Source organism: Python bivittatus, unplaced genomic scaffold (genome assembly GCF_059951505.1).
Source record: "Python bivittatus isolate LINGU-HERP-01145 unplaced genomic scaffold, Pbiv_v1 ctg000330_np1212, whole genome shotgun sequence".
NCBI classification, from domain to species: Eukaryota; Metazoa; Chordata; class Lepidosauria; order Squamata; family Pythonidae; genus Python; species Python bivittatus.
The window spans coordinates 25,759,759-25,774,591 of record NW_028277058.1 but is presented as its reverse complement, the minus strand read 5'-3'; the positions used below and the strand labels follow the sequence as shown (position 1 = coordinate 25,774,591).

General features: G+C 35.0%; 1 protein-coding gene across 4 annotated transcripts in view; it reads right to left on the bottom strand.

The window, feature by feature from the left end:
- TMTC2 (transmembrane O-mannosyltransferase targeting cadherins 2) overlaps positions 1-14,833 on the bottom strand; it is a 218,470-nt gene that overhangs the window by 88,962 nt on the left and 114,675 nt on the right. For all 4 annotated transcript variants that reach the window (XM_088141856.1, XM_088141854.1, XM_088141858.1 and 1 more), the window contains one exon: positions 3,231-4,062. In XM_088141856.1, the coding sequence (XP_087997982.1) occupies positions 3,231-4,062 (832 nt within the window). The remainder of the gene's footprint in view (positions 1-3,230; positions 4,063-14,833) is intronic.

The following is a 14,833-nucleotide window of genomic DNA, read 5'->3' as shown; positions in this document are numbered from 1 at the left end:
TTGTCAGAAGGATGGGGAGAGGGAAATGAAAATGTTAGATGCAAGCATCACATTTTTAGATGTTTATACAAAAAAAGCCTTTAGTACCTTACCATGTGCACACAAGATACATAAAATAGTCTAAAAACATTTTTAATATGCACTTAATTTTTATCTACTGTATATCTGGAATTTTATGTAATATTAAATATATGTCATGAGTCTGTAGATTTATTTTGCTATTGCAAAGCTAAACTTTTCTTCAGCTTGTCAAAACAAATGCTCTAAAACTTATTAACAAATGGTTTCTACATGTCCAACTGCAAAATTAATAATACACACGCACACATCTACAAATAATATCAGCAAATATCACAAACGCTCATACTAACTCAGTTCTGACAACCAGTAATTATTCTAGTGTCCCTAAGGTTTCTTCATGAATAATAGCACAGTTATGGCTTGATCAACCTGTCAGTGGTCAGTCTATTCAAAGAATCACGACCGACTGGAGTTTCTGTATACAAATCAATTGCCTCATAAGTCTGAAAATCGTTTTAGTAATATGACTGTCATTTTACTAGGCTTTCAGCAAGCTGGTAATAAATACTTGACAGTATCACAGTCTTTTAGAGACAGTGAACTTCCTCAAGTAGCCATATTCACTATTTTCCCAAATACTAAAAAAATAATAATAACACCCAAACCCTATATGGCACGTGTCAGGAAATGCAGGAGCAAAACAATATATCAAATAGGAAATGAACAGGCATGACAGCTGATGTAGAGATAGCCATCTGAAGCCTCACTGTGATTTCCCCTCAGCTGATGACTGCCAGATCAAGGTCAACCAAAATAAGTCTTAGCACATAACACTTAAAAGCAGTTGTTGTTTCAGCGCATTCTCCTCTGTATATTTGTGGAGTTTTTCAGTGGCCACAAGTAAACCTGTGAGTCATGCTTTTGAATAGTTCATTAGTATTAGTTCACTATACTCATGAAAGAAACACACCCTGTCATTACATTAGGTGCTGCAGTACAGACGAAGAGGGCCATATTACTATTTTACATGCTACTACTATTAAATGTTTGTCATCCGTCAGTGTTCCAAAGCACAACCCTAGTCTTTTTGGTTCTTCAAATTATTTGACTCCTTTCTTTATCTTTAAGTAGAGAGCTTTGTTCATCTCTCTGATAAGAATATATAATTGGGTCAATGCTTATTGGTGGGACTGGCAGAGCTGAACTGAAACTTCTTACAAGGTGGAAACGTCCAAACCAGGGGAAGGTTATCTAGTGTGTTCCATATATTTTGGCTGTCATTTTCCACAATCTCTCGCTTCTGGCTTTACTGAATGGAAAGCTGAAGTCCAAATATCTGGCTACCCTTAGACTAGCCATATTTTAGGTGGGGGGGAAAGAATGTCTGCATCGAAACATAATCATGGAACGAAATAGCTAAAATATAAAGACAGTAGTAATAATGGGTATTAGGCTTCAAAACATTAAATAGCAAGCAGCCCATGCCATCCTGCCTTCATTTCTGAGCCTTGAAAACTTTAAACCAAAACAAGGAAAAACAAAAACAAAAACAAACAACAAACAACAACAAGCAACCTGGCTCTGTATCTCAAGGACAGAACCTATTTCCTAGACCTTTCCTCCTGGTATTCCAAACTCCCAGGCTTGGACAACCTGATTAAATGGCATGGATTGTGCCATGGTATATTATGGGAAAACAGGAACATCTACAAATTGGACAAAGATGAGTCATGTAAGTGGACACTCTTCTTTTCATCCATCTCCCTTTTTGTATCTATTTATACTTAATGAAATCCTAGAAAACCTTAACAAATGTAATAAGCCATTTTGCTACAGAAAAGTAACATTATAAAAATCTGAAGTCTTATGTTTTCTTAAAAAGGGATAGTGCATTCATGGGCTGGATCTAATTTCCAGCATAACCTATTTTGATGGAGGAAGAGAGATTTTATGCATCTTACAAATATTTCTTATTGTACATTATTTTCAACAGAAACAGTAATGCACACTTGAACACCCATTTTTCTGTTTAGGTTTTTGTTTGTTGAAATTCATTAAACTTCTGAAAATTTAGCAGTATGCCATTTAAATTTGCTAGAATCTATTCTTGGTTTTCCAGTCACAAAGGCTCTTGTCTCATATTATAAGAAAAAAAGGCAAACTTGCATTTCACATATTTTCCATTTATTAATATTTTAAATATTAAGCCCTATTTTCTTAATAATTTTAACAATACAAAATGTACAGACATTTCTTCAAGGAAACTGAGGAATATTTGAATGTAATGTTTCATCATCTATATTAGACAAACAGCAATAACATTTTTTCACTGGGAAAAAAAAAAATGCTCTTCCAAGAAGGCTGGAAGATAATTTGGTTAACAAGTAGAAAGTGACCCCTAAATTTAAAAACAAAATCAGTAGATAATCCAAAGATTATCTTTTCCAAAGATGTTTAGGTAAGAAGTATGCTTATGTTATGTTTTTTTTTTTATCTGCGCTCAGTCGTTACCGACTCTGCAGTGACTGCTTTTGGATGAGTCCTTGCAGTTTTCAAGGCAAGGTGTTTCGGAAGTGGTTTGCCAGTGCCTCCTTCCTAGGTCAGAGCCCAGCTGGCGTGCGCAGGAGGCGGGGTTTCCATTGCTTCGCACCTTTTTCGGGCGAGCGTGGCTTCCGCGCTACCGGCAACTGCTCCCGACTCCTTTTTGCAAGGCACCACATTTTTCCTCCCACCAGAGTGAGAGTACCCATTTATCTATTCACGTAATTTTCGAACTGTTGGGTTGACAGGAACTGGGGGAGGAAGCAGGAGCACACTCTGCTACATGAAGGCTGGGCTTGAACCGCTGAAGTGTCAACCATTTCTGGCCAGCAACTTTCAGCGTCATTAAGCCGCTGCGCCACCACGTCCCTCTTATGTTATGTATTGTAGCACAAAGATTCGGAGATATATAACATATTAGCAAAACATTTTTGTAGTTTTCAGCTTGCTTTCACCATACGTTCAGTGAATCCTCTGAATAAGCAATTAATATGAAATTGTATCTCAGTATAGTACACTGTTTATTTCTATATTTAAATTACTTATGACTGTAAATTTAAGATCTATGCACTTTCCTATAAGAACTGGTACAGCTAGATTTTTTTTAAAAAACATAATAATAAACCACAGCATTTGTAGCAAACAACAAACCCAATGGAAAATATTACCTTTAGCTGGATTTACTTTAATCCCTGATTTATACAGCATCTCTTCATTCTGCCAGTCCCCATTCCTGACAAATGTCTTCAGTCCATAAAAAAAAATTAATGCAGCAGTGGCCAAAAAAATCAAGTTCTTCAGAAAACGCTTTTGTACTTTGACATAGAGGGCTCTTGTGCCCACAGTGATCAAGAGGCAGAAGCCCATACTAGGTATATACAACACACGCTCTGCTATCACAAAGCCTACATAAAAAAACAAGTTTGTGGCAGGAATAAAAGGAACAATTAATAAAGACAGTGACAGAACCACAATATTCTCAGTTGACGGGATGTGTGGTCTTTGTGGCAAGCCTTTGTTAATGCCATTTTCTTCTTTAGATGCAAAAGTGGACTTCAACTCTTTGTATTCTTTATATTCCAGTTCAGATAGGCAGTTATGACCATTGCCATTAAATCTGCCATTTGTTATATTTTTCCCATTGCATTCTCTTTCCATGCTGGAATTTCTCAAACTGGTATAAGTAAGGAGGAAGAGTCCAGCATAAAAGGCCACTGTGTATAGGTTCCGCCAGTCACTGATTGTTTTGAGAAGAGGCACGGCATCCATGGACCAATCAAAGCTAAGCGTGTCCGGGCACAACAGTAGCCAAAGGTTTTTGGTTGGCAAATAAAAAAAGGTCAGAATTCGCGTTAAAAAACTGTCTGAGTCAGCTGCTGGGTTGTCAGAGTTGGAGAAGCTGGGAGGTTTGTTCCCCATCCAGTAGAAGCGAAGACCCAGCAGTAAAGCTCCCCAGAAGATCAACAAACCAATGCTCAAAAGAAGAGGCAAATTCTTCCTCTGCAAAAGAGAAAAAGGGGGAAAAAATGATACTTTACCTTTTCAAATTGCTAAGACTGTGAGATTTTTAAATAAAAAGTTATTTAATCCGAACCTAAGGGAACTTTATGTTCTTGGAAACTTTATATTCTTGGTTCAGACTTCTGAGCTACAGTAATATTTTATGTTTAAAATTCATTCTACATGCTTTTATTCAATTTAGGATTGTTTTCTGCTGCTAAACTTCCATTGTAAAACCAGATAATAACACTGCAACATCTCCCAAGCGTCCTCATTTTATTGATTTATTTATTGCAAAAGGTCACTATCTCAATATGAATAAAATTATTTTGGAAGTAACTGCAACCGTGAGATTTTATTATACAATAGTTCTCACTTATTTCAGCCTGCTTTGCAACATTGGGACATACTGTATCTGGAGGACATGAGCTCTGAAAGGTTGTTTCTGGGTTTACTTCTGTTATTTATACTATTTTTGTGCAAAACTAAATTTGCATTTGCAGTAATACAATTGCAACCAACATATTGACAATATCTCATATCCTTTCAAGTTCCTTAAGAGCTTATTTTCTACTACATATAGATAGAAGATGGTCACCACTTTCAGCTTAATTATGCTAAATTGTTTACCTTTCGGGGAAAGTCTGGAGCATCATGAAAATAACAATTTTAGCTGCACCAAACTATTGTGTAGAATGCAAGATACAAGAACAAGATCACACTAATGACTAAAAGTACACTTTAAAGCATACCTTTAATTTATTTCTGGCAGCCTATGATATATTGTCATTTGTTTGAACTACTCTATACCATTCATGGTAGATATGGTTCATGCATATTATTATTATTATTATTATTATTATTATTATTATTAATAATAATAATAATAATAATAATAATAATAATAATAAAAAAACAACTAAAAATCATACTGGATTTTTAGATTGGAAGATTTCATAATAACCACCAGCATACTGGCCATAATAGAAGATAGTGTGTGAGCCACAAAGAACATCCAATAGTGATTCACAATACATCGTTTTAATTGCATGAATCCCAGTCTCTTAATTAAAGAACTGAAAAGAATAAACTTTGGCAAATTAAATTATTTTAGATAATGACTGCAGGAAACATTTGGTACAATATATATTAAAGTAGAAGTCTGTTTTACTACTACATTTCTATACTGTCATACTGTTAGAGTGCTCAGGACAATTTACAACCTACCACAGCAATAAAACCATTCAGTAAACAAAATAACAGAAGTTTAATTAAAATGCTTACTCTCACTGACATTACATTTATTATTAGGCAATCTTGGTCTTAACTACCGAAAGCTCTCCTAGCTTCTCTATTTTCGCAGCTTTCCTAAAAATGAGAGAAATGCCATATAGACTAGACTATTCTAGAGGGTTTGTGCCACAATGGAAAAACCCTGTTTTCTAGATTTCTCCCAAATCTCATTTTTTTGAGGGGAAAGGAGGATCCTTAGCATTCTTACATGGAATATATGGACCAGATGAAGTAGGCGGCAAGTTCTTAAGATGTTGCATTATCTGTGCCCTAGGACCGCATGTAGACACACAAGTCTTCCACTGAATTGTATTTTTTTAAGGTAACAGAACTGGAGTAACTTGTTGAATACCCATTATATTAATTATATTTCATTAATTTAATATAATTATAATTAAGTTTAGATTTTAATTGTTTGCTGTGCTCCTATCCAATTTACCTTTTGCAGTACAGACCCCGGCACACCTATTACAGGCCAAGTATGACCCTTTGTTCAAAGACATTTAGGGTCCTAGGGAATCCATTGTTAACACAATGACCAAACTAAGATTAACCAAGATCCAAACCCCATTTATGCAATTCAGAGTATTTCATGGCCCAACCTGAAAATATCATAGAATTACAGCAAAGCTAATAGAACCCTTCCCCATAAAAGGGGCACTGAATCAAATAGTGTAAGTATAAAAGTGGGAGTAAACAAGTGTAAGTATGGTTGTTATAGCAATAACAGAATCTCCTGGACATGTAGGCCATCTAGCAAATTCTGGGCTCAGAAAAGGACTTCCATATTTACTCCATAAAAAGCAGCATCCTTAACCCTTGACCAGATTATTTTAGAAGTCTGAAGACAGTCAGAAAGAAGGAAAGGTTCAGAAGCCCACCATAAGATTCTACGGTGATTATAATTATGAACCAACAAACACTATCTAAAAAAGCCTGACTGGAAGATGAATTTTTGAATTGTTCTTCAGACCCAGTCATTTTTAGGGAACAGTTTCAGAGCTAGCACTTATTAACTCTTCATACCAACAGCACTTTGTTGATGCAGTTTTCTTTCTGGATATAAACTTAGAAAAACATAGCAGGAGATGAAGTTTTTTATAATGCTTGGCAGCAATGATTTAGATTACTGTACTGTTGAGTCCTAATCCATCCCATCTGCCATATGCTTTCATACCCTTATTAAAACCTCTAACCTTTCATCAGTTATGGTTTTTCTCCAAGAGAGTTTAAAAAAAAAATGATTGAAATGCCATATATGATTGCTGTGCTTTTCATCAATAAAATGTCCTACAGGTGTTCCTTATTGCAAAATGTGCAGAACACTATGATCAACTCTGCTGAATTAAACTCCACAGCAGATTATCCTACTATTTAACACTTTGTCAATGAAAAGTTCTAATTTATCCAGTAGCATATGGTGTTTCCAGAAGGCAAGCATGATTTCCTCTTTGTCCTCTCCCATTCTTCAGGATGGGGAAAAAAATAAAAGAAATACATTGTAAGAGCAGCACAAAGCAGGCAAAAGCTTAAGAACTGACAAAACTATGCTTACATTTTAATGGTGTTTATCCCAGCTTTAAATCTTATAGATTGTACTCCTCCTTCTTCCCTTATTTTAATAAAACGCAAATAAGTAATGTGGTTTCAGGCATGTGATTAATCCATTTTGAACTGCTTTTGACAATTTTAGCTTGCATGGAATATAGTGCAAATGGTTACCAAAGGTGTGAACCATTGGGAGCACATTGGAATTATGTACAGAACACACACTGTTTCCTATGCATTTTTATTTAGGCTTTTTAGTTGTTTATTTACTGATTGGAACAACCTATAACTCCTGTCATCAACAACTCTGAGTTGCATATATATTCCATATCAGTAATTTGCTTAATAATGCCCATGCATAAAATAAAGATAAAAACATTCCAAAATATTTTAACATAAACACCAATAACATCACTTAATTTCCCCCACAACAAATATAATAATACCAGAGGGAGCAACATTTCAACAACCCAATGCCCAAACTCTCTTGAAATTGTCAACTCTAAAAGCAAATAAGCAGAGAGAAAGAAATTCAGGTTATAATCTTATTTTTTAAAAAAACAAAAATACAACCAATTTTATATTTAATGAAATTAAAAAATATAGAAACTATAACAAACACACAATTTCAGATATTGCTTTTAAAATCATGTTTATTCATTTTTAGTATTTGACCTTTTGAAAACTTTAAAACCAAGTGAAACAACTGATGGGATTTTTTCCCCTGAATATAGCTATTTCCAGTTAATAAGTATTAGTAGCCCAAACTGTGAACTGGGTATGTTCACAGTTTATGCAGTCTTACTTTTTTTAAGTGAATGCCCTGATACTTGGCTCAGGAACCTACTTTGTTCTGCAAAATAAATAAATAAATACATACATACATAAATAAATAAAAGCTACTAAGAGTAGCTTAGCAAAAACAGTCTATAATTTTTCTTCATGTATGTCACAACTTTGAAAATATCATTCTGGCATCTCTATGCACATCTATATGCATACATGTCAGCTTATATATGCCAGTGAAGCAGAATTCATACTTATATAGGTTCTTACAAAGCACTGAACCTTGAATCCCAAATCTGCCCATGACTCAAGCCCAAACTGGTCTGAAGTATGTGGCAACAAGACAGGAAGCTACTACTTAGGCTGCAGACCGATGCATATTTACTTGGGACTAAGCCCCATTTAAGCAAATATAAAGTTCACTACTATGAAAACATGACAAAGTGGCCTGCTATTATGAAAAGGTGCTGAAAATATTTCTGGCACAGAATTCTGGTATCTTAGTCTGGAATTTCCCATTCATCTGCTATGCAATCAGTATGGGGCAGCACAGGACTGCAGAGTTTCCCATGGAAACAAAGGTCAATGCTTCAAAATACAGTATGCTTCCATTTTTTGCAGCATCCAGGGTGTTTTTTCTCCAAGTAAACTTAGATCTCCTATTTTTGTCTGTACAATTTTCCAGCCAGAGGAGATGCAGAAATTAGTAATCAGGAAAAAGGACATGAGTAGGTGTGAGAAGGAAATCAAATTCTTCCCCCCACCATGTCAGCAGGAAGTCAAAGCTTCCCATTTGTCTCACCCTACCATAGTTTATCTTAACAGCAATCAAGGCATATGATTAAATTATAGTAAGAATGGGCTCACCTAAAATTTTTTTAAAACATAGCAGGAAGAATCAAGAGTTCTCCACCCCAGCCCAAAATTAAATAACTAAAGACCTAGCAGGAAGGGCCAACCTTCCTTGAAGCCATAATCGAATCATAAAAAGATTTCTCCCCCAGAGGGATCTACATTCCATTTAGACAATAACAGATAAGGCAAACATAGGAAACCCCAGCTCAGTAGGGTGCCTGACCTTAGAACGCTCCCTTCTTGTGATGGAATGGAATTATGAAGGCCAGACTCAGGGAGATAAACATTTTCTTAGCTCCCCAGGAAAGCGTGGGAGGAACAAGAGGATGAGACTGGCACCTCCCTGAGGAATTCACACTGTTGTGGCTGGCTGACTTGGGTGCTGGGGTTTCAGTCTGGGAAGATTCTTGCTAGAGGTTGTAGCTAATAAACATAGCTGGACTGAATTTGCATTGTCTCTTGGAGTTCCTTGGGCTAGGCCTGACACTTCTAAAGAACTAGTCAATTTCACCGGAGAGCGCTCTCTCTTGGAATCCTGGCTAATTACCTTTTCTAAGAATTCCTAGAGGGCGGGCATTCTTTTGCACCTTTCAAGGAACAATAGTATCTTCCCTATAAAAGGAACACCTGGGGAAACCCCAAGCGCGGCCACCCCAACAGCTGATCATTCTGTGTGTCTGGCTCTCATAAAATAAAGTCGTCTCTCTCCTTTGAGCAACCACCTGCGTGTTTATTCCCAGCTTGGAGATGGACTCGTAAGCTTTCTTTCTAACATAGAAACATACATTTTTTTCAATGTATATTTCACTGGAATGCTAAAAAGTTTGATATTAAAAAGGTTCTGATGATACACTCACAGTACTTTGAGGTATTTAAAAGTTATGCCTGCATTCTTAGTGTGGTTGCAATTCCTGTTATGCGACAGATTGCGATAGCTACCAATAGTTCTACAAGCTGCATTCTAAAATTTTATTTGATGACTTGTCAAGTTATATTGCTATTATAATTAATTTATCATGAATCAAACAATCCACATTATGGCTTTGAAAAGTGAAACCAGCCTCTGTAATTTGTAAACATATAATTTATATAATATTCAATTCATGCTCATTTTTTTTATTCTAGGGAGTATCAAGGCAACTAATAAAATTTAAAAGCAAAATTAAAAGGTGAAAAACCAACTAATCAGTATATTGAATTCTGGGAAAGTAACTAATTGAATCTTATTATTTTTATGGCATCATACTATGGAAAAGTAGCCAACTGGGGCTAAATCAACAAGCCAGGATTAAATAATGTGTGAATCCACAAAACAATATTCTATCAAAAAGCTTCTGAAACGAATGCTTCTAGGATTAAAACCTTAGATTTTAAAAACCTTGACATTATGTCCAGTATAAAGTATTACAATCTCCAATAATCATGATCTAGTCACTAACTGTAGCAACTATTGTTTGTTAGATAAATCACAAATGTAATACAGATAAATCAGGAAACCATAAATATGAGTGCTATCTGTAGAAAAGTCCTGTCACCATACACTAGGGCTACCAGATATGAAATGCAAAGATCTATATGATCACTAGATGGCAGCAAAGAGTGATCAGTATCTGTTTGCTACCATCTGGTGGTGGAAATTTGTCTTGAAAGATGCATAATTACTGACACAGAGAACTGTGTAGCTACTCTGATTGCAGATGAAGACTGTTCTGAAATATAGCCAATTAAAATGTCTAATCTATACATTTATGATTCCACATATACAAATTCACACAGCATAGAGACTGGGATTGTATCTATTAGGATGCCCACTTGCTAGTCATTTTAGAGCATTTAAATGTCTTTGTGGGAACTGAAGGTGTTCTATAACCTTCCCAATATGGGAGCAGCGGCAAGGTCATTCTTGTAAGGAAGAACTAAGCTTTAGTTTTGCAAACTCTACAATTATTATTAGTATGCTTGATATACAAATTATATATGTATTGAGCTTAATCTGATCAGCCTTTGGAGCATGCAGAGACAGTGTGTGCATGTATGTGTGTAAGTATGTGTGTATGTGTGTATGTATGTATGTATGTATACAGAGAAAGAAAGAGAAAACAATTATAATACTACACATATAGAGTGAGCAGTAATCCCATGAATTATTATGCCTATATTAGCATTTTTTAGAAGTTTGAATATCTACTGGAGATTATCGGTATAAGGACATAAATAAAACCAATAAACTGAATTGTTTTAAGCTGTACATGATATCAGAAGTTACAGTTTTAAAAAATTAAGTTTTTTATAATCCCCACAAATGTACTGAATATGTGTGACAAAATATGTTTTATAAAACTCCAACAGTTACTGAAAGTTCTTTTTTCATTATCAGTATTTCTGTGGACAAAGGCATATATTAACAATGCTCTTTTTTTCCTTGCTTTTAATTTTGTCTTGAGTAGAAATTGGAATGGAATGGTCTCACAAGAATAAAAAATAACAACTTAAAGCTGCTGCAGTAAAGAGGACGAAAGAGCTTCGAAGACATGATTTGATTCAACAAAATTTCAATCATTCCCTCTTGAAGCCCCAGAGCTACCACAGTTCAGTCCAGAAGTTCAAATAGAGCTCTGTATTACACAAAGAGCTTTTTCCACATGATTGGAATGGATAGCTTAAACACCTCAACCATGCTGACACTCAGAGCAATTCAATTTTCAAATCAAATCTGTGAGACAGTCCACATCAAGGTAGGACTGTCAATGCCTCAAAGTGGAGTTGCAGAATTTATTTATATATTTATTTTGCATTATGGATGATAAATGCTGGAATATACACTAATTAGAATGATGCCAATTAAGTACTAAAGGGGGAATAATAAATCTGATTGAATATTGAATTATTTGGTTAGAAGTACGAAGGAGGAAACAAAGATCAGGCTGTAGCACCTGGTTGATGAGGTTGATTTGAAAACAAGTAAAGCTGGAGTGGTTAATATTTGTATGGGAAACATCCATCTATCTGCTCAGATTTTGAAAATGAGGCAGTAGCAGATGTGCTTCTGAAATGCCCATCTATCACTTTTGGAAAGCAGAGTTAACCTCCCCTCTAATTACAAACTATTCAAACTGCTCTCATATGTGCAACCTACTAAATGATCAGGATCAGAAAATCTCTAGAAATGTAGCCACATTTTGCACCATTGCTACGTCAATTAGAAGTTTCTGGACCTGATTATTTTTCTAGACGTTTCTTGTGCAGGCACAAATAGGTTATTGAATAGGTTTGTTTTTAATCGGATGCAGCGTAATGTATTTTTAACTTCTGTATGTTTGGTCTATGACCATATATTGTAATACACTAAACTAAGAGACAAATTATCTTCTAATGCAAAAAGCTTCCTAAGTTCATGTTTTAATTCTTTAAATAGGAATATAATAAAGTAATATACCTCCAGACTAAATTTCAAGGTTCTTTTAAAATTCTTCAGGTAACTTTATATAAGATCAGTGGCCAATGTCCTGATAAACCATGTGCTAAGAGACTTAATACAACTGGAAAAGCAATTTCATTCTATTTCATGGCACTGCAATTGATGCAACAGCTCATCTTTTTTTGCTAAAACAGTGTCCCCCCCAAATCAAGTAATTATCAGTCTCTAACATTCTAACCCAGTGTTTCTCAACATCAGCAAGTTTAAGATGTGTGGATTCAACTACCAAAATTCCCCAGCCCATTCATGAGGTTGAGAAACACTGTTTTAACCAGAAGCTATTTTTAATCCAAATTTCTAGAACCTGAAGCAGCAAAAGCATTGTATTGTGGGATCTGCACTGGCAGACAGATGCAACTCCTAACCTATTATGGTATTAAGCAAAAAGCTACTTGAATGCTAATCTTTGGGATAATCTTGTTTAACTTTAAGAGATTTAACACTTTTTCCAAGGGAATAAACTATTGCTGATTCAGTTTAGCTGTGAAAAACTTCAGTGAAAAGACTTTATTTAAGGCAGGATGGTGAGAATAACATGCTTCACTGAACTAAAGCTCAATTTTTTAAATTTAAAAAAATGTAATTTTTTATATAATTTCTGAAAAGAAAACAAGCTTTTATAAGGAAAGAAATGGATGAAACAGGGGAACAAAAGTAATTGAATTCAGGGGGAAGCTGGAATCAATCTTTATGGCATTCTCTTTAGCAGGCTTGCTGAAGTGTAAATGTGTTTCCAGCATCAGTGAATTAAATTGCAACATTCTTTTTATTCTGTGTGGTTCTGGTGTAACAAACCAGCCATTATAAAATACATTCCTGTCTCATTAATGAGCTAAGCTTGGGAACCTAGCATTTTAGAAACATAAAGAGACAATTTATAATGAGACTTCAACTCAATGGTGAAAGCTGAGGATGGCAGACTCCATGCAAAGTTAGTGCAATAGAAAATTCTTTTCTTATATATAATAATTTTATTAAAGTTTGCAGTTACAAAGATAATAGACTAATACAAACTAAAAAGTATAAAAGAATGAAAAAAAGGGGATAGAAAGGACAGAAAAGAAAATAGAAAGAAAAATAGAAAAGAAAAAAATAAGAATATAGTAAAGAAAAAGAAAAATAGTATATAAAGAAATGACTTCCCCTTTCATCACAAGTACAAACAATTTCAGTAACTTATCACCTTTTCTAAGAATGCAACAAAAGGTCTCTTCTTCCCATATCTCATCTCTTATCTATAAACAAATTCTTAAAGCCTTGTCATTCGATCCTAGTCAGCAAAAGTCCATTAAGGGTTACCTGAAAACAACACAATCTATATCAAATAAACCAACTTTATATTCCTTCCCTTTACTTTAACACAGTAACTTATCACTTTCTCTAAAAAATACAACAAAAATCTTTTTCCAAGTCTTTAAAGCCTCGCCTTTTGGTCCTGGTCAGCAAAAATCCATGAAGGGTTACCAGAAACAGCAACATATATATTTTAATCTTGATCAAATAAACCAAGTTTATATTCCTTCCCTTTGATTTTAAGAATCTTGATCATTAAACCCTTTAAATAATGTCCCATAACTTGATGTCTTTTCATTTTCTCTTTGTGTTTTCTCAGAAAATCCTTCAAAACTTTAACAAGTCTCTTTTATAAATCCAAAGTAAGAAAATGATCCAAGTCACTCTTCTGGTTTGTTATTTGTATATCCCTTTTAATTATTAAAACATCAGCTGGTTTCATTTGTATATCCAGTGTAACATCTTTTTCTATATCATTCTTATAACTTGTCATTTTTAAATTCAAATTTAAGTCAGCCTCAGTCTCAGTCTTGTCCAGTAAAACTTGTCCCTGTTCTTTTAAATCCAGTTTATCTATGGCAGCAGACAATCTTAACTTCTGAGTCCATTGTTCCTAAATATCCTTGAATTCATCAAAAGTAAAAATATTTTGCTCCATTCTATATTAATGAGTCAAATATAAATGTTCTCCTCCTTTAGTTATAATGTTTAGTTCTTTCTGGTTCCCTCTCCAATCTTCAAAATCCGATCTTATCATTTTTTTCTTCTTCTAAACAACAGCATTTTCCCACAGGAAGATTTCTTATCAAAACTATTTCAAATCCCTCTGGACACTTAATCCATTTATAATTTTCTGAAATCAAGATTCTAATCACCCTTTTACTGTTTATTTCTCTCCCATTTTTTTTTTAAAAAGTCCTTAATCTTGTACTTAAAACTTCTTTCTCCAAGGACTGAAGGAGACTCACCCAGTGAATGTTGTAAAACTTGCTGATCTGAAGGTTCTTAATAGTTAAAAAGCCATTAAAAAGCAATTCCAAAAGTGATTAAGAAATGAGGCTCAGCTGAGCTTTATGTCCATATAGGCTATGTTAATGGCTCTGAGCTTGGTGAAACTCCCTCAACTCCCAGCTACTCCACTGACGAGTCTTGGTTCCTGCAGTCTACTTGCAAGGAGCAGTTGTCCAGTATGCATGTGGGCAATCTCACAATCTCTCCTTTTTCCAGAGAGCTTGAAAGTGGCCAGAATTCACCTTCTGGTTGCCTATCTACCTCAACGCTGTCCCCGCTCCTTTGAGGATGTTCAGCTTGCCATTTACTTACAGGCGAGAAGTCTCCACAATAGAAAATTCTTGAACGAGTGAAATACCTTCAAAAGCTCCCAAAGCAGCCAACTTATGAGAAGACTATTTTATGTGCATATATGCCCACCTTGTTGGGGGTTAGCCTCCTGCAGATTTGTATAACCCAAAAGGATTGCAGAATTCCAGGATATAACAGATGAAAACTGACAATGAT